Here is a 21,091-nt window from a genome sequence, read left to right as displayed (position 1 = left end):
AAGTGGTGCGCAACATTGTTGGTAATCATTTTGACTTAAGTCTTTGCCCTCAAGATGCTGGCCTGAAACTCAGAACTATATGTAGCCATAATAAGGGATAAAGATCACATGACTAGGAGCAATTAATCTCCCCTGTCTCTATGATCTGGCATTTAACCACCATTAATCCAAATGTGAATTGACACATTTAAAAATGTCCCAGGGAAATATCCCCACATAAAGGCTAGATTTTGATAACATGAGAATTAACATGCAAGACCTGACAAGCCAGGGACTAGACAAAGAAAATGGGGAACAAGGGATTAACCATTTTACTTAAGAACTAAATCATAAACTACTCTGATGAAAAAGTTTTTGACCAACCATATGGTTTCTTCATATGTGTGGGGTCACAACATACACCTACCTGCTTTGAAACGCATTCTATCCCACATAAAAAAATCAACTCAGCCAATACAAGGATGCCCCTGGGACCTGCTCGGCTAATTACCAAAACGTGTACCTCAACACTGACCATGCCTTACGCAAGGGCAGCCATGGTGTCCCAACAGACACGTACAGTACTATACATGCAACAGAGCGTTCCCAAAGCAACATCATGAGACGCCTGTACAGTGCCTTGCGAAAGTATTCGGCCCCCTTGAACTTTGCGACCTTTTGCCACATTTCAGGCTTCAAACATAAAGATATAAAACTGTATTTTTTTGTGAAGAATCAACAACAAGTGGGACACAATCATGAAGTGGAACGACATTTATTGGATATTTCAAACTTTTTTAACAAATCAAAAACTGAAAAATTGGGCGTGCAAAATTATTCAGCCCCCTTAAGTTAATACTTTGTAGCGCCACCTTTTGCTGCGATTACAGCTGTAAGTCGCTTGGGGTATGTCTCTATCAGTTTTGCACATCGAGAGACTGACATTTTTTCCCATTCCTCCTTGCAAAACAGCTCGAGCTCAGTGAGGTTGGATGGAGAGCATTTGAGAACAGCAGTTTTCAGTTCTTTCCACAGATTCTCGATTGGATTCAGGTCTGGACTTTGACTTGGCCATTCTAACACCTGGATATGTTTATTTTTGAACCATTCCATTGTAGATTTTGCTTTATGTTTTGGATCATTGTTTTGTTGGAAGACAAATCTCCGTCCCAGTCTCAGGTCTTTTGCAGACTCCATCAGGTTTTCTTCCAGAATGGTCCTGTATTTGGCTCCATCCATCTTCCCATCAATTTTAACCATCTTCCCTGTCCCTGCTGAAGAAAAGCAGGCCCAAACCATGATGCTGCCACCACCATGTTTGACAGTGGGGATGGTGTGTTCAGCTGTGTTGCTTTTACGCCAAACATAACGTTTTGCATTGTTGCCAAAAAGTTCAATTTTGGTTTCATCTGACCAGAGCACCTTCTTCCACATGTTTGGTGTGTCTCCCAGGTGGCTTGTGGCAAACTTTAAAACAACACTTTTTATGGATATCTTTAAGAAATGGCTTTCTTCTTGCCACTCTTCCATAAAGGCCAGATTTGTGCAATATACGACTGATTGTTGTCCTATGGACAGAGTCTCCCACCTCAGCTGTAGATCTCTGCAGTTCATCCAGAGTGATCATGGGCCTCTTGGCTGCATCTCTGATCAGTCTTCTCCTTGTATGAGCTGAAAGTTTAGAGGGACGGCCAGGTCTTGGTAGATTTGCAGTGGTCTGATACTCCTTCCATTTCAAATTTATCGCTTGCACAGTGCTCCTTGGGATGTTTAAAGCTTGGGAAATCGTTTTGTATCCAAATCCGGCTTTAAACTTCTTCACAACAGTATCTCGGACCTGCCTGGTGTGTTCCTTGTTCTTCATGATGCTCTCTGCGCTTTTAACGGACCTCTGAGACTATCACAGTGCAGGTGCATTTATACGGAGACTTGATTACACACAGGTGGATTGTATTTATCATCATTAGTCATTTAGGTCAACATTGGATCATTCAGAGATCCTCACTGAACTTCTGGAGAGAGTTTGCTGCACTGAAAGTAAAGGGGCTGAATAATTTTGCACGCCCAATTTTTCAGTTTTTGATTTGTTAAAAAAGTTTGAAATATCCAATAAATGTCGTTCCACTTCATGATTGTGTCCCACTTGTTGTTGATTCTTCACAAAAAAATACAGTTTTATATCTTTATGTTTGAAGCCTGAAATGTGGCAAAAGGTCACAAAGTTCAAGGGGGCCGAATACTTTCGCAAGGCACTGTATGTTCATGATAGGCCTACTGTGCAAAATGCCAAATCTGTATTTTTTTGTTTTGTTTAGGAAGACCATAATGGTGCAGAAGGTAGGAGAGGAGGAACAAGGGATGCTCTGATTTCAGTACTGACAAACATAGGGATCCAAGGGCTTTCCTTGTCTTGGATGAGCAGGAGCAGGCAGGATGGAGTCAGATCTCTCATCCGCTTCAGCTTCTTCTTAAGACACATTCAGGTGGGTGTGGGGTAATGCCATTATATATGTGTGTGTGTGTGTGTGCGTGTTGGGTGGAGCATTCGGGAGGATACAGGCAGGTTTGAGCTTCACGTCGCAGAGGAAGAGGATGTAAAACCTTCAGGACATACAGTAAAGGGAACCAGGAGGAGGAGTCTTCCCTGGTGTCTGTTTGGGGACTACCACCTACCAAGGACATTTACAAATGTGGTGTTGGTCTGCGTTGAATCCATGGAGGTCAGAGAGAAACATATACATGCTGGAAAACAGGGTATGGGACACCAGGTGGATTGCCTCCTAACCAAAATTCCATTGAGCATCAACACCATTCCACAGATAAAACTTCACTTCCTGGTGGGAAGTGATTCCCATGGTGAGGACAGTGATGTCATTGAAATACATAAAACTGACCTAGACAACAATTGAGACATGCTACGCTAATGGGAAATAACAAGAAACAGGAACAACATGCCTTGCAATGATGTTTAATGGAATTTTGAAAAACCTACTTAGCGTGAACCATTCATTTATGAACATCCCTAGTGTATAATGGTTTAATCAGATACAATTTCAATGTTAGTACATGCAAGTTGAAATATCCAATATCACTAAAAGCGTTTCAGTGAGAAAAGCGTTTTCAGTGAGCGTCATTCTAAATGCAGAGGAATGCAGGTTTTTTTCCCACAAATAGTTGTTAGTTGGTTCTGAAGCACAAATGATCAACTAAGAGAGGCATGAAGCATGACCACTTAAAACAGATGCCTCAAAACACACTGTACATGACAACGTTACTTGCCACGATAATCTATGCAGGGAGAGGCAAACTTCCTGTAGCACAAATTAAAACTAGACAAACTTCAAATCGAACACTCTCATACGGGCCTTAAGAAAACTGTAAGGGGAGGAAAGCCATGTTAAATATCTAGCCTTTATTCGATACTAAAATGGTGTTGAAAGCAAAACGACAAACTTGTAGAAAAAGAGAGTAGGTTATCTCTACGGTGCAGGATCAAATGGAGCGTGTACATAGGGGAGGGAGGACCGGGTTCCAACAAAACAAGTACAAAAAAATAATAATTGACATTTGTTTGGTAAAAACAGTAGGATAAATACACATGTAGGTCGAGTCCATTCTCCTTTTACTCCTTTTCTTTTAAGAGCTTTGTCCCAACGGACCAGTCAGTCAATACCCCCCTCAGGGGTTACGCAGTGTTACTTAAAAAGAACATTCTAATAGAAAATGGTAGCTAGTAGCTATTGTACATAAAGTAGTGCCATACATTCATAACCATAATAGTAGTATGAAAGAGGGAGGCTTCACTGATCTACAGTCTTTTTCGTTCCCCTTGCTTTTTTTTGTTTCCTACCATCATTTGCTTGTTTTTCTAAACCATCTAAACCACCTCGAGAGAAAAACTAAGAACAACAAGGGGGGAGGGGTGCGAGGGAGAAGGTGCATTCCAGGGGTAGGGACTTATACGTTACCTGCCAGAAAGCTATCAGTCTTATCGCATATAGCAGAGTAGTAGGGTGGCTGGCCCTCGCTGGCCTCCCCGGCATGCTGGGGCCCCAGGCGGAGGGTGTCCTCCAGGTTGTTGGCCTCCAGGTCGTCAGCATCCATCTTCCCCCCCAGCATGTAGTGGTGCTGGTCCCCAGGCTGGCCCAGGGGCAGCAGGTCTACAGGGCCTCCCAGCAGTTCCTCTGACTGGGCGGCCGCTGCAGGCAGGGTCAGCTCCTTGATGAGGGAGGGGTCCTTGGCCTCCTCGGGCAACTGGTCCTCGTTCTCTAGGGAGAAGATGCCGGGGCTCTTACCGCAGCTCTCGGCAGTGGAGTGGGCGTTGGAGTTGGACATGGTGCAGTCAAAGCCGTAAGACGCCACTGAGTTGGCAGACTGGGGCGTGCCGCCACCCCCGTCCTCCTCTCCTTCTCCGGCCAGCACCTCCACCACCTCCTCTTCCAGGGCAGGCAGGATACAGGCGGACGGTGGGCTGTCGAACTCAGCACGGTCATCCATGGTGACGGGGACATCTGGGTCGTTGATCTGCATCTCACCCTCCATGTCGCTGGCCTCGTCTCCCGAGGTGGAGGGGGAGGAGGGGGCAGAGGCGGGGGCAGTAGGAGGGCCTGCTCCCAGGACCTCGTCAGCAGGGAGCGTCTCAGCCTCCTCCTCCTCGTCACCTCGCTCCAGATGGATGCCCAAGTCCTGCTCCAGGTCAGGCTGCACATTGGATGGCACAGGAGTCTGCTGCTTGTCAGAGCGTGACTCCACCCCGGAGCTGCTGTCATAGTCACGGAGCTCCTCGGGAGTGCTGGTTTCACTGCTGCTGTGGACGGCCAGGGCCGTGCCACTCAGGGTGCTGGACTGAGACATGCCCACAGCATGGGGCCCTGGGGGAGCAGAGGCCTCCACTGGGGCGGAGCTCTCCATCTCCTCAGGGGCAGACTGGGGCTCTGAGGGCTGCTCTGACTGGAGCATCAGAGAGGGGGCACTGAGATCCAACCAGGCCTGGGCAGAGGACTGGGTGGACGTCTCAGGGCCGTCAGCCCCGTGGTCAGACAGGGGGCTGGAGGCGGTGTGGGGGGAGGAGAGGTGGGGCTGGGCCCAGGGGTCAGTGAAGGGGTTTGTCTGACCCCAGGCTGAGGAAGGTGGGATGGGAGAACGGCTGAGGTTATCCAAGCGGTCCTCCTCTGTGTAGTCGTCCTCGTCTGCGTTCCCACAGCTCTCCAGTCCACTCTCCGTCACCCCTTCGCTGGGCATCTCCACATCTTCATCATCCTCCTCCTCCTCATCCTCCTGCTGACACACCTTCCGGTGGTCCACTGCCCGCTCTGAGCTCAAGTCCATATCATCAACATCAACTCGCTCCTCCTCGATGGCCAGGGTCTCCACATCGGGGGAGCACATGAAGGCCCCTTCTCCCTCTGAGCCCTTGAGACTGGAGTCTACCAGGGCGTCAGAGCTCTGGGTACCCTGTAGCAGGCCCGTGTGTTGGGTGCTGCTAATCTCTGACGACCCCTGCAGGCGGCTGCTCATACTGCTCACATCCTCAGAGTCCATCCCTGACAAGAGGTCATCCCCATGCCAACTGGTGGCACCACCGAAGCCTGCAGGCTTGGCCTCCTCAGAGGGCTGAGAGCTACTCATGTCAAACAGTGATGTCGGCTTGCACACTTTCCTATCCTCTTCCTCATCTTCATCTTCCTCCTCCTCGATGGCCAGGGTCTCCACATCGAGGGAGCACATGAAGGTCCCTTCTCCTTCGGAGCCCTTGAGGCTGGAGTCTACCAGGGCGTCGGAGCTCTGGGTACCCTGCAGCAGGCTCGTGTGCTGGGTGCTGCTAATATCTGACGACCCCTGCAGGCGGCTGCTCATACTGCTCACATCCTCAGAGTCCATCCCTGACAAGAGGTCATCCCCATGCCAACTGGTGGCACCACCGAAGCCTGCAGGCTTTGCCTCCTCAGAGGGCTGAGAGCTACTCATGTCAAATAGTGATGTCGGCTTGCACACTTTCCTGTCCTCTTCCTTATCTTCCTCCTCGTTGGCCAGGGTCTCCACATCGGGGGAGCACATGAAGGCCCCTTCTCCCTCGGAGCCCTTGAGGCTGGAGTCTACCAGGGCGTCGGAGCTCTGGGTACCCTGTAGCAGGCCCGTGTGCTGGGTGCTGCTAATCTCTGACGACCCCTGCAGGCGGCTGCTCATACTGCTCACATCCTCAGAGTCCATCCCTGACAAGAGGTCATCCCCATGCCAACTGGTGGCACCACCGAAGCCTGCAGGCTTGGCCTCCTCAAACAGTGATGTCGGATTGCCCACCGTCCTCTCCTCATCCTCATTGTCATCATTGTCATCATCTTCGTTGATCTCCTCATCTGCCTTCTCCACTGCCTCCTCCTGGTCCTGAGAGGGAGAGACCAGGACCCCTGTGGTGAACTCATCCATGGGCTGAGACATCATGCTGAACGCAGGAGGGGCTGAAGAGGAGGGCATGAGGAGGTCCTCCTGCTGCTCATCTGGCTGGACCTTCACCTCCTCCTGGACCAGGCTCTGTGGAGACATGGCAGACTGGTTCTGGGCCCAGGAGTCTGGCTGGACCTTCACCTCCTCCTGGACCGGGCTCTGTGGAGACATGGCAGACTGGTTCTGGGCCCAGGAGTCTGGCTGGACCTTCACCTCCTCCTGGACAGGGCTCTGTGGAGACATGGCAGACTGGTTCTGGGCCCAGGAGTCTGGCTGGACCTTCACCTCCTCCTGGACAGGGCTCTGTGGAGACATGGCAGACTGGTTCTGGGCCCAGGAGTCTGGCTGGACCTTCACCTCCTCCTGGACAGGGCTCTGTGGAGACATGGCAGACTGGTTCTGGGCCCAGGAGTCTGGTTGGACCTTCACCTCCTCCTGGAATGGGCTCTGTGGAGACATGGCAGACTGGTTCTGGGCCCAGGTGTCTGGCTGGACCTTCACCTCCTCCTGGACTGGGCTCTGTGGAGACATGGCAGACTGGTTCTGGGCCGAGGAGTCTGGCTGGACCTTCACCTCCTCCTGGACCGGGCTCTGTGGAGACATGGCAGACTGGTTCTGGGCGCAGGAGTCTGGCTGGAAAATCACCTCCTCCTGGACCGGGCTCTGTGGAGACGTGGCAGACTGGTTCTGGGCCCAGGAGTCTGGCTGGAAAATCACCTCCTCCTGGAATGGGCTCTGTGGAGACATGGCAGACTGGTTCTGGGCCCAGGTGTCTGGCTGGACCTTCACCTCCTCCTGGACTGGGCTCTGTGGAGACATGGCAGACTGGTTCTGGGCCGAGGAGTCTGGCTGGACCTTCACCTCCTCCTGGACCGGGCTCTGTGGAGACATGGCAGACTGGTTCTGGGCGCAGGAGTCTGGCTGGAAAATCACCTCCTCCTGGACCGGGCTCTGTGGAGACATGGCAGACTGGCTCTGGGACCTGGGTTCTGGCTGGACGTGCATGTCCAGCAGAGCAGAGGCATTCTGAGGCTCCCTGACCGGGGAGATGGGCCCGGTGGGGGAGCATGGAGGAGACATGACCGTGGTGCCCAGGGGAGACACTGTGTCTGCTGGCTCTTCCAGGGGGACCAGGTCCAGCTGAGCTGACAGCTGAGAGATAAAAGCCTCTGGGGTCTCCTTTGGCTGGCTGGCCTGAGGGGGCACAGTCTCCTTCTCCTCTGGGACTGCAGCCACCACTGCTTCTTCCGAGGTTGCCATGGAGAATAAAGCAGCCGAGGAAGCTGCAGCTATGGCAGCAGCAACAGCGGCGTCCTGGGTCTCACCAGTTTCAGTCGCAGGCTCTGCCGCCGTTGTGGGTTTGGGGCCACGCTTTACTGCCATGGGGGTGTTGCTGCCCACAGTCTTCTTAGGGGTGGAAGCCTTCCCTGCTGGCTTGGTACTAGGAGTCTTGGGGCCAGCACTGACATCCTTTGAAGGCGTGGGCTTGCTTGGAGTCTTCTTGGTGTCTGCGGCTTTGCTGCTGGCAGCCAGCTTCTTGGGGGTGGAGTCTGGCTTGGATGCGGAGGCTGATTTGGGAGTCTCAGGTTTGGTGGTCTTGGCTGGTGAGGTACGAGTGAGAGGAGCCGCTGCAGGCTTCTTGGTGGCTGATTTGGTAACATCTGGAGGAAATGTATAACACAAGCAGACGTTTGTGAAGAGGAAAAGGACAAGGGTTGGAAACTTAATTATGATGAACAAATGATCTAATATTTAATAAAGATATATTTTGAAAAATGTAATAACATGTAATGCTAGTAATAAAAAGCTAAAACCTTTTTTAAATTGAACCAAAACTGATGTCCCCTCTTACCTTTCTTGATGGGAGTTTTTGAGGGCTGTGATGTCGGGGTCCGTCCAGCTGAGGGTGTTGTAGAGACGGCTTTGGCAGAAGCTGGTCTGGGAGTGGTGGAGGTGGTTTTAGCCGTGGGGGTGCCAGGCTTGGCTGTGGATGTGGAGCTCTTGGCTGTGCTGGCTGTGGCTGGCCTGGCTGCAGCAGAGGCAGGGCGAGATCCTGGAGCAGCAGTGGTAGGCCTGAGGGAGAACAGGAGAGCGGTGGGGTCAGAATCACTGAGCACGGCTTTCAAACCAGGGGGGTCATCTACCAGACACCATGAATCAGTATTTCTGTAGAGGTGATAAAATATCGAAATGGAGACGTGACTGCTGGTGCTATTTATATAAATACAAATAAAGTGACACTAAATTAACACCAATGTTTAAACAGACTCATTTGCATCGTCAAGCGAACGTTGGTCCCTCGAGTTCCACATGCTGGTAACCCCTGGGCCATAAATCACAGAGCAAGAGGCCCTGTCGATTGTATTCACAAGTCATTCTGTTAGTCACTTCTACAGCCCTGCCAGACACTAGACTTCCTCAGGAACACAGCACAGAGAGGTCATAAACCAAGTGATGACGGAGAAAACACAACAAGAACATGAGGACGAAGAGGAGTCAACTTCCATTCACTCTTCATCTCTTCAATGCCTGGAGTGGCTGGCCCCGACAGGGCACTAATACAGTAACTCAGCCAGTCAACCCAGTCATCACAACACCCTGAGGCATCTGAAGCAGTCCAGCCTGGGAGATAAGTCACACCACACATACAGAGTGGAGCCCCCCCCCCCCCCACCCCCCCGCTACATCCAGCCCACCTCTCCTGACATGAGGGTAATGTGCACTCTGGTCAAGTAGCTTCCACGTCAGGCCAGTGCAAAGTAGCCGACATGCAGTGACACAGTCGTGAGATCTCGTTAGCCTACGCTGCACTGCACCACCGCCTCTAAATAAAGAACAGAGTTAGCATCGGTGGCGGGGAGAGGGAAGATCGCTGGGGTCATGTTCATCTTTAATTCAGACGGAGCACAGAAATAACTTGTTCAAATCCCTGTTGGAACTATGGATGGAGTTAAAAGCATGTTTTGTTGTACAAGAGCAAACGCTGCCAGTTTTTACATGGCAAGGAAACCCAGAGTGCCACGCACACCCTGTCAAGTGTAGGCCTGATGGAACACACTGCCTGTCTGGTAACATCTAGCCTCGACATGATGTCCACTGGACACTAGCAATGGATTACAACCATGCACAGCTTCCTTCCCTGTACAGTATGAGTTGTCATAGGTAGAGAATGAAGAGCGGTGAAGAGGGAGGGAAGCAACTGATGATCCTGTTGTACCAAAACAAGAGACTGCCTGTTATTACTAACGATGAGAGGGATTACAAGCTCAAGTTAATGATATTGTTTGGTGTGGTGACGTCTAGACTAAGGCTTCTTATGAAGCATTAACAGCCTAGGTCATGGTACAAAAAGGCCATTGTTTCTATCCAGAGTTGCATCACAAAAACTGGCCATTTTCTCTATTAGTATGCGTGATATAACCTAGTCCAGGAGAAGAGCTTTTTAATTGGCTGACCCTTCAACTGATTGACTACGAGTGAGCAGAACGTGACATTCACTGTGGTTTCCTCAGGTATCAATCTGACAGGTATCAATCTGACAGGTATCAATCTGACAGGTCTAGACGTAAGTGAGGACACACTAAAAAGAAAAGTAACGTGGTAAAATTCAAAGTTTAGGAGATTTGTAAATGTGTGTGCTGCCTTGAAAAAATGGAATTAAAGATTAGAAAATAATTACAGGACGAATTGAATAGGAAGGTAGAGAGAATGCAGGAGAGATGATGACAGAGTATTTATCTTAATCTGTGTGACGAAAGGAATATGGCTAATCCAAAATGACAAGATGACTCCGTTTAGGGAGGGAAGCAAGGCAGATTAGCGGGCCATCGTCAAAGGCTGTAGGAGAGAGGGAGCGAGAGAAAGTGCTCATCCAATTACACGTCATTAACATTCTATCATTGCCGCTTCTCAAATAGGTCCGGTCACTGTTGTAGGAGCCAGTGTGGCCATTATAGAATAATGGGGCATGGCCGAACAATAATAAATTAAAAAAAGACAGACAGGATGTGTTACAAAATTAATACATGCTTCTCGGCAGTTAGGCACAATGAAAAGGCTCGACTGAGGCATTACAGTGCAATGATGCTTGAATTATGAAGCTTTAAAAAATAAAAAATAAATGTATTCTCTAATTAAGATCACTGTCACCCAAATGAGGCAGTGCTGGTCATGTTAGACTCGTGAGTCTAATGGCTTGCAGTTGCACACAATGAAGGAAAATTGCTGTGCATTGTTTCTCAAACTTGCCAAAGGCCTTGCCATTAGGAACATCATCACACATTGGGGGTTAAAGAAAATGTAGAGAAAAGGCCTAGAAATTCACTGAAGCTTAAAAAATGAGCGCATAGACAATTAAAGTAGCCTGAGGTTCATAAAATATAACATTTTAGTTTCATTACGCATTCTGGAACGATGTGGAGCTTTGCGGTGATTAACATAAAAAGGTTGTGTGCCTTCGCGTGGAAAATCAAAGTGGGGCTACGATTAAGTCAATGAGATGCATAAGCAAGGCTAGTCCCTCCCCTGCAGCAGAGCTAACAGCAGAGAGCCAGCTACCATGGGAACAGACCTCCTCCCAGGGAGACAGCTGGCATATTAGAGGTGATGCCATTTTAATTCAGCAGAAAGGCTGGGAGGGACACTTTACCCTGGTTAAAAGGAGGAGACTCTACCTCCAGGACATCCACACAGGGCTTCAGATATATGGGAACACCACAGGAATCTCACTCTAACCCAGGAACAAAAGGTATCAATCAGTCTTTCGCTTGCAATTCCCCAGAGAAATTCACCAGGTAGTTAGTTGCCTTGGAGCTAGAAAGACCCTTATACTGCCGCAGCAGCACTCAAGAGGGGCTTTGAGCGAAAGGAGAAGACATTACACAGGGTGCCGCCTTAACCTGATGAACCAGCTATAACTGGCTTCTTGGTTGGTTCTGCTTGAGGGAAATAACGTTTAAAAATAAATAAGATATCAAAAAGGACAGTCAACCTACTGAAGATGGAGCTGAGGTGTGGAGTAACAGTCAAATAGTTTCCATCTCCTAGCAGTAGAGGGACAAAGAGGAAACCAGAGAGAGAACAAAGAGCAGGTAGAGCCTGGTGGGTGGGTGACGATGCAGGTCCCTGTATAACAGAATAGGGCTGTATGAGTGTGGTGAAGCAGAGGCCTATAGAACCACTGCTGTCCAGAGAGCACTCTGCAACATCCATCATGTCTGCCACACTTCCAGAGCATGAGCTCACACCCCCGTTGCCACCAGATCCTTTAAGTGATTAGGTCTGCTGCTGTACCTCCCATAAAACCATGGCTATGGGGGACTGCGTCACAGAGTGGTCTGCCTGTCACACCCACAGCCCAGCAAGAGAGGGGATTTACAGCCTGCACAACTGGCCTGCTTCATATTGTACACGACTGGCACAGCTATATCACACTGTACACGACTGGCACAGCTATATTACACTGTACACGACTGGCACAGCTATATTACACTGTACACGACTGGCACAGCTATATTACACTGTACACGACTGGCACAGCTATATTACACTGTAAACGACTGGCACAGCTATATCACACTGTACACGACTGGCACAGCTATATTACACTGTACACGACTGGCACAGCTATATTACACTGTACACGACTGGCACAGCTATATTACACTGTACACGACTGGCACAGCTATATTACACTGTACACGACTGGCACAGCTATATTACACTGTACACGACTGGCACAGCTATATTACACTGTAAACGACTGGCACAGCTATATTACACTGTACACGACTGGCACAGCTATATTACACTGTACACGACTGGCACAGCTATATTACACTGTACACGACTGGCACAGCTATATTACACTGTACACGACTGGCACAGCTATATTACACTGTACACGATTGGCACAGCTATATTACACTGTACACGACTGGCACAGCTATATCACACTGTACACGACTGGCACAGCTATATTACACTGTACAAGACTGGTACAGCTATATTACACTGTACACGACTGGCACAGCTATATTACACTGTACACGACTGGCACAGGTATATTACACTGTACACGACTGGCACAGCTATATTACACGGTACACGACTGGCACAGCTATATTACACTGTACACGACTGGCACAGCTATATCACACGTACACGACTGGCACAGCTATATTACACTGTACACGACTGGCACAGCTATATTACACTGTACACGACTGGCACAGCTATATTACACTGTACACGACTGGCACAGCTATATTACACTGTACACGACTGGCACAGCTATATCACACGTACACGACTGGCACAGCTATATTACACTGTACACGACTGGCACAGCTATATTACACTGTACACGACTGGCACAGCTATATTACACTGTACACGACTGGCACAGCTATATTACACTGTACACGACTGGCACAGCTATATTACACTGTACACGACTGGCACAGGTATATTACACTGTACAAGACTGGCACAGCTATATTACACTGTACAAGACTGGCACAGCTATATCACACGTACACGACTGGCACAGCTATATTACACTGTACACGACTGGCACAGGTATATTACACTGTACAAGACTGGTACAGCTATATTACACTGTACACGACTAGCACAGCTATATCACACGTACACAACTGGCACAGCTATATTACACTGTACACGACTGGCACAGCTATATTACACTGTACACGACTGGCACAGCTATATTACACTGTACACGACTGGCACAGCTATATCACACGTACACGACTGGCACAGCTATATTACACTGTACAAGACTGGTACAGCTATATTACACTGTACAAGACTGGCACAGGTATATTACACTGTACAAGACTGGTACAGCTATATTACACTGTACAAGACTGGTACAGCTATATTACACTGTACACGACTGGCACAGGTATATTACACTGTACAAGACTGGTACAGCTATATTACACTGTACAAGACTGGTACAGCTATATTACACTGTACAAGACTGGTACAGCTATATTACACTGTACAAGACTGGCACAGCTATATTACACTGTACACGACTGGCACAGGTATATTACACTGTACAAGACTGGTACAGCTATATTACACTGTACAAGACTGGTACAGCTATATTACACTGTACAAGACTGGTACAGCTATATTACACTGTACACGACTGGCACAGCTATATTACACTGTACACGACTGGCACAGGTATATTACACTGTACACGACTGGCACAGCTATATTACACTGTACACGACTGGCACAGCTATATTACACTGTACACAACTGGCACAGCTATATTACACTGTAAACGACTGGCACAGCTATATCACACGTACACAACTGGCACAGCTATATTACACTGTAAACGACTGGCACAGCTATATTACACTGTAAACGACTGGCACAGCTATATTACACTGTAAACGACTGGCACAGCTATATTACACTGTACACGACTGGCACAGCTATATTACACTGTACACGACTGTCAGCCTACTGCTCTATTATTGTTCAGTACAGCAGGACAAGGGAGAGAGAACCAACACCCCTGACCTCTTCTCCTAGCCTTTCATGGCTTCCTCCAAATTCATAGACCACCGTCGACGCTCCTTACTCAATATAGGCCCAACAATGCACTGTTTATCTTATTTCACCTTTATTTAACAAGGCAAGTCAGTTAAGAACACATTCTTACTTTCAATGGCGGCCTAGGAACAGTGGGTTAACTGCCTTGTTCAGGGGCAGAACGACAGATTATTTACCTTGTCAGCTCAGGGATTCAATCTTGCAACCTTACGGTTAACTAGTCCAACGCTCTAACCACCTGCCTCACGAGGAGCCTGCCTGTTACGCGAATGCAGTAAGAAGCCAAGGTAAGTTGCTAGCTAGCATTAAACTTATCTTATAAAAAACAATTAATCAATCATAATCACTAGTTAGCTACATATGGTTGATGATATTACTAGTTTATCTAGCGTGTCCTGCGTTGCATATAATCAATGCGGTGCGTATCGTTGCTCCAATGTGTACCTAACCATGAACATCAATGCCTTTCTTAAAATCAATACACAGAAGTATATATTTTTAAAACTGCATATTTAGCTAAAAGAAATCCAGGTTAGCAGGCAATATTAACCAGGTGAAATTGTGACACTTCTCTTGCGTTCATTGCACGCAGAGTCAGTGTATATGCAACAGTTTGGGCCGCCTGGCTCATTGCAAATTAATTTGCCTGAATTTTATGTAATTATGACATAACATTGAAGGTTGTGCAATGTAACAGCAATATTTAGACTTAGGGATGCCATCCGTTAGATAAAATATGGAACGGTTCCGTATTTCACTGAAAGAATAAACGTTTTGTTTTTTCGAACTAATAGTTACTGGATTCGACCATATTAATGACCTAAGGCTCGTATTTCTGTGTGTTATTATGTTATAACTAAGTCTATGATTGATAGAGCAGTCTGAGTGAGCAATGGTAGGCACCAGCAGGCACGTAAGCATTCATTCAAACAGCACTTCAGTGCGTTTTGCCAGCAGTTCTTCGCAATGCTTGCATTGCGCTGTTTATGACTTCAAGCCTAACAACTCCCGAGATGGCTGGTGTAACCGATGTGAAATGGCTAGCTAGTTAGCGGGGTGTGCGCTAATAGCGTTTCAAACGTCACTCGCTCTCAGACTTGGAGTAGTTGTTGGGTGGCTGTTGTCGATGTGTTCCTGGTTCGAGCCCAGGTAGCGGCGAGGAGAGGGATGGAAGCTATACTGTTACCCCCAATACTAAAATGCCTATAAAAACATCCAATAGTCAAAGGTATATGAAATACAAATGGTATAGAGAGAAATAGTCCTATAATTCCTATAATAACTACAACCTAAAACTTCTTACCTGGGAATATTGAAGACTCATGTTAAAAGGAACCACCAGCTTTCATATGTTCTCATGTTCTGAGCAAGGAACTTAAACACTAGCTTTCTTACATGGCACATATTGCACTTTTACTTTCTTCTCCAACACTTTGTTTTTGCATTATTTAAACCAAATTGAACATGTTTCATTATTTATTTGAGGATAAATTGATTTTATTGATGTATTATATTTGGTTAAAATAAGTGTTCATTCAGTATTGTTGTAATTGTCATTATTACAAATAAATACAAATAAATGTTTAAAAAACGTCCGATTAATCGGCATCGGCTTTTTTTGGCCCTCCAATAATCGGTATCGGCATTGAAAAATCATAATTGGTCGACCTCTATTAAACGCCATCAAATAACATTGTATTTGTCAGTGTACAGCAGGCATAAAAGGTGCAGTGAAATGCCTGTGCTAGCTTCCTCAACAACGCAGTACATTAATCAATAACAGAGTCAAGTCAAAAACAACAACAGAAGTAATAAATAATACCAGAAAACAATGAAAAAAAAATAAACAAAAAAAACACTCAAATAAGAGAGGGCAATGACCGTTGGCGCTATTTTGTTATTCGACTACATGCAACGTGATGATTAACATACACAGCCTCACAGCAATACAGGCCTGCACAGCATATACACAACACCAGCATACGCATACAAGCAAACCCACACCCAATGAGCAATGACGGGCGCTGCATGATGTCATCTCAACTATGACTCAAAAACACACCTTCACACATACCTTCCCCCACACCACCCACTGTGTCCAACACTACATAATGACTTTTCATGATGCACTAAATCAGACCCAGAGGTTTCCTGTCACAAGCTGTAGATCTAACATTATACAGGCAATCAGTATCAAACAGCAGACACACACAAAGAGTACAAACAGCCCTACAACCGTGTTGGCTTGAGCAAATGTGTGCACACCTCATCACACAGCTAAATTGGTACTGCAAAAACAGTGGCACACACACACATTGCGGCCAAATAGTGTTCACACCTCTACCACACCCACCAACCAGGAAGTAGTGACAGGTATTAAGTGCTACTGTAAAAGGAGAGGTGGAATACTGAGAAATTGTGTGCTGCTGCAGACTATTCATTTCACACACATATTTTCAGCTGCCACCGACAAAGTCTGAGGTTGAACTTCAGAATCAATCTGAGATGTGTCACCAGCAGACTGGATCTAGTGTTTGGAGGGGTCAGAGCAGTGACACTAAAATAGAACAAAATGCGTAACAGTTTCAGGACAAACAGAACACAGACCGGACTTGCTAAATGTCAACGGAACCAAAACAAAACAGCCATGATGCTTAGGGCTGGTACAATTATTGTATAATTGTGTAACCGATAATTATAAGCAATATCCAGGAACAAAATAATCATCATAATCATCTTAATAACGTCATTTTAGGTGAAGGGAGATTCAACTTCATATTCCAAGTATACAGGGAGTGTACAAAACATCAAGAACACCTTCCTTTTGCCCTCAGAACAGCCTCAATTCGTCGGGTATGGACTAGAAAGTGTGGAAAGCTTTCCACAGGGATGCTGGCCTATGTTGACACCAGTGCTTCCCACAGTCTTGCCCATTCACCCTCTGAATGGAACACATACACAATCCATGGCTCAATCATATCAACACTTAAGAATCCATCTTTAACCTGTCTCCTCGCTTTCATCTACACAGATTGAAAGGGAGGAGACAGGTGACCTCAATAAGGGATCATAGCTTTCACCTAGACAGTGTCATCGAAAGGTGTTCCTAATGTTTTGTGCCCTATAGTTGACCCAATAGCAGTTTGTTATTTTTTACATGAATTGGGTAAAGTTGGTAGCTTAATCATTTTACGAGCAAAACGGCATGGTTGGGAGAGACGTTCCAAGCGGTTAAAACCAGAGTCCTATATTCATAGCTTTTAGAATGGACACCATGTTAATGCCTTTGAGCATTTCCTTTATGCATTCATGATGAGAATTTGGAATCTTGTACATAGCATTGTTTAAAAATCTGAACACTCTGTGAATTGCTATTGGTCAACATTGAACATGGGGAGCTATTACAGCTGCCATGGAACGCGGGGTTATGTGAATGCATCATAATATGCATAAACTTCAACGTCCAAACTTTTCAAATATATGGCTCTGTTAAAAACCATTTGTTTGTGAGACGGGAGTGTCACCAAAGCTGTGTCTTATTCATTAAGTATCTCGTAGGACAGTTTTCAAAAATGCATCACAAGTGCAAAACATTTGTTCTATAAAAATCACAATTAAGACAACCATGGCCATTTGCATGACATTTAGCCTACCCCTTATTCTGTAATTGTCACAGCCATAATGATGTGATTCAGTCAAATTATATTTAGGTCATTTGTAGCTGTAGGATCGTAAAAATAAAAAAAACTATATTTGCTTTCCAATCTTTTCTGTCTGATAAGAAAGAAAATCTCCTGAGAGTGAACTTGAATTAATTGAGGGATAAAATGAGTATTGTGTGTGTGAGAGAGAGAGGGAGAGTCAGTGGTCTCAGTGAGCAGGGAGACAGGCGGTGTCTGATATGCCAGAACGTATCCACTCTGCACTCATTCGCTCATCTGATACAGACATGCATTAAAAAGAGGGAGCAGGAAGGGAATAGAGATACATCTAATTACAGCAGAGATTTATGACCCTGTCACAGTCTGTTACCCCTCCAGTGCAGGCTGGCTGGGTACACAACGCTCACTGCACCCATCAGCCGCCACGCTATCTCCCTCAGCCATATGTTGCACAACGCAAAATGAACAGTTTTGTTCCGTAATGTATGGATTAAAGTTCTCGCTTACCTCATAGTTTAACTTCACCAGAGATTGTCGTACTCGCAAAAAAAAATACTAAATCGCAATCTGTTGACTAGTATGTACTCACTAGATCCTGTTAGATTGTTGGAGGGGGAACTATGAAAAGTAAGGAACTATGTAAGAGATCACAGTTCCCTTGGTACACAAACAACACAGAGGGGGAAAGGGGGGTTGGGCGGGGGAGTGAGGGCCTATTCAAAGAACAGCCAAACACCTTAGGACATCCCTGGTCATCCTCCCCTCTTCACAGACAAAAGGCTTGTTGAGCCACCTCGCCGCAGCCCATGACTCTCTGGAGTTCCTCCCTGGGGTTAAGGTTGTCTCTGCTGGAACGCCACACAGCGTGACTCAGGTACTGTCTGGGCCTAATCTGACCTGATTCTACTCACTGCCAAACAGAGGTCCAAAACAGCCTGGTCTGTCTCCTGGAGTTGGTTATTATTTATTCTGAGGGGTGCAGACTAATCTCTGGATGCGATTTGCAAACCCAAAACAGCGCTGTGAGACCTGGCTCAGAGTGACTGCTGGCCTACTTCTGAGGAGTTCTTAAAGCCCCTCTCTGTGTAGGGACATTGTGCCTGTTTCTCCAGAGTTTTTAACCAGTCCCTTTCAGTCTGCAACATTCCCAAATGAAGCAACTGGCTTCTCAGTCGCAACCGTCGCAATTTATTAAAACAATTATTTACTGCTGTTTTAGTTGCATATGTATTGGGGCAGCAAGTAGCCTAGTGGTTAGAGCGTTGGACTAGTAACCGAAAGGTTGCAAGATCGAATCCCTGAGCTGACAAGGTAAAAATCTGTCATTCTGCCCCTGAACAAGGCAGTTAACCCACTGTTCCTAGGCCATCATTGAGAATTTGTTCTTATCTGACTTGCCTAGTTAAATAAAAGAAAACAGTGAATTGAAGTCGGCATCAAACAAAAGGCTGCCCAGCTAGGTAGACAGTCAATCAGCTTTTGCCTGAAGTGAGGACCAATGACATACAATTGCTTCCTATGTAATCTACACACTCACAGCTCGTAGCCCCAGGGGAGGGGCTACGAGCTCTACGCCAATGGTTGGCCTACCTGGTTGTCTTGGAAACAGGAGGCCTATCAGGCTTGGGGGCGGCGGCAGTGCTGGGCTTGGTGGTAGCTGCAGAGACAGGCCGGGGAGCTGGGGAGATGAGATATGGGAAGGTGAGGAAGAGAGGGAATGACAAAGAGATAGATATACAACATGAGTAAGATTTGTTTCATTTGAAAGACGCAGCCAATGATTTATGTCATAACATTTATTTCCTGAGGAACCAGGCCAATGTGTTTCTGTATTTGTTCTGGATGTGCAGTATGCCAACCTTCACAATACAAAACAGTACAATGTCATACTTTGCCTCCTGGAAAATGTACATTTGCTGTGTCCAGAAGACAATTGGCAACTTATGACAAATGCAAGGCTACTGTAGCTTTCAGTGACTGAAAATTACTGGTCCTAAATGTTAGCCTACCTGTGGGCTTCTTAGCAGCGGTGGTGGTGGCTTTGACACCATTAGTTGGCGCCGCAGGTATCTTCTTTGCTGCTGTTCCTGTGGTGGCCTTCACCCCGTTGGTGGCAGCAGGAGCCGAGGTAGGGCGGGTGGTGCCCGCTGGCTTTTTCTCACCAACCTTGGCGGTGGTCTTAGTGGTAGGAGCAACGGCTGTGCCTACGGGCCTCTTGGGCGTGGTCTTCTCTTGGGCACCAGTGGTGGTCTTCTTGGCCACTCCGTTGGCATGTGGCTTGGAAACCCCATTGGTCAGTCGGCTCTGGGCGGTGTTGGGTCGAGACCCTGGTCCGGTCGTGGGCTTAATTGTGGTGGTGGTCCCAGGCTTTGTCTTAGCAGCGGGGGCCTTGGTCTTGGCTTTTGGGTCTGCTGCAGCCTTGCTGTTCCCCGTCTTGGTGGGGGCCACCTGGGCTGGCTCTGGATGAGGCTCGCCCTGCCCCATCTCTCCCTGCTGACTAATTCCCTCTGGCTGAGGTGCCGGCGCAGCCTGGTTAGGCTCCTCTCCCATCGCAACTGGCTCGTTTACCTGATCGGCGTCCAGTGCTTCCATTGGCTCCATCGCTGCTGTGGCAACCCCATCCGGTTTCATCTCCCCTCAGTCCTGGCTGTCCGTCTCTGCAGAGGAGGGCTGGAGAGCTTGAGACTGAAGATGGTGACTGCACTCAGGTGATGGTGGAGTCTGATCTGGCAAAGAGAAGAGAATAGTATGGTCAGGCTGTGACAAGACATGTATGACACTGAGCCTTCATATCAGCAGACAGGCCACAGAGGGATCAGATAAAAGCTTTCCTACAGACAGATATACAGACAAACACTACATACGTATGCAGAAATATTGTTTTGAAAGTAGAGCAAATGTGTTTAAGGTCAATGATCCTAACAGAATAGGAGCAGACAGAACAGGATGTGCCATTCTGCAGAGAGCTTCATTGCTAAACAACCCTGGAGGGAGGCCTAATAACAGGGAAACCTAAAGAGTCAGTAGTCTGACAGGACAGGAGACTTGGCTCCACGGTGAAGCAACACTGAGGTAGAGGAAGTGGCTTGGCCTGAGGAGCGTGGGAACAGGGGATACAGTCTGTAAAGCTTGGAACGACAGTGCGCTGCTCGGACTCTAGAAGGCCTCTCCACTTCCACTCAGCCCCTCTCTCCCCCATACCCAGATGCTGCTGCTCCCCCTCCTTTCTAGTGGAGAGAGTCTTTATACTGTCAGCTTCCTGGAACCACTCCCCACACAGCCCCCCTTTCTCTCTGCTCTCATCCCTTACTCATTCTCTAAAACTAAATACATTACTGTGCCTTCCTTCGTTCCCCTGCCAAACCTCCCATTTTCTCCAAGCCTTTTCCTCAACTTCCCCCACTCTTTCT

The 21,091-nt window shown here is 47.3% G+C and overlaps 1 protein-coding gene across 4 annotated transcripts in view; it reads right to left on the bottom strand.

Moving 5' to 3' along the window:
- Positions 1 to 2,931: 2,931 nt before the first annotated feature.
- The window catches only part of LOC110538960 (microtubule-associated protein futsch), a 33,974-nt gene continuing 15,814 nt past the window's right edge, over positions 2,932 to 21,091 (bottom strand). For 2 of the 4 annotated variants that reach the window (XM_036938554.1, XM_036938553.1), the window contains 4 exons: positions 19,691 to 20,402; positions 19,272 to 19,359; positions 8,276 to 8,496; positions 2,932 to 8,084 (listed from right to left, as the gene is read on the bottom strand). In XM_036938554.1, coding sequence (XP_036794449.1) covers positions 3,937 to 8,084; positions 8,276 to 8,496; positions 19,272 to 19,359; positions 19,691 to 20,312 — 5,079 coding nt within the window. In that variant the 5' untranslated portion in view covers positions 20,313 to 20,402 and the 3' untranslated portion in view covers positions 2,932 to 3,936. Of the gene's footprint in view, positions 8,085 to 8,275; positions 8,497 to 19,271; positions 19,360 to 19,690; positions 20,408 to 21,091 lie in introns of all 4 variants that reach the window. The other 2 variants (XM_036938555.1, XM_036938551.1) reach the window with 2 other exon arrangements.

Source organism: Oncorhynchus mykiss, chromosome 12 (assembly GCF_013265735.2).
Source record: "Oncorhynchus mykiss isolate Arlee chromosome 12, USDA_OmykA_1.1, whole genome shotgun sequence".
NCBI lineage: Eukaryota > Metazoa > Chordata > Actinopteri > Salmoniformes > Salmonidae > Oncorhynchus > Oncorhynchus mykiss.
This window is presented reverse-complemented; position numbering and strand designations above follow the sequence as displayed.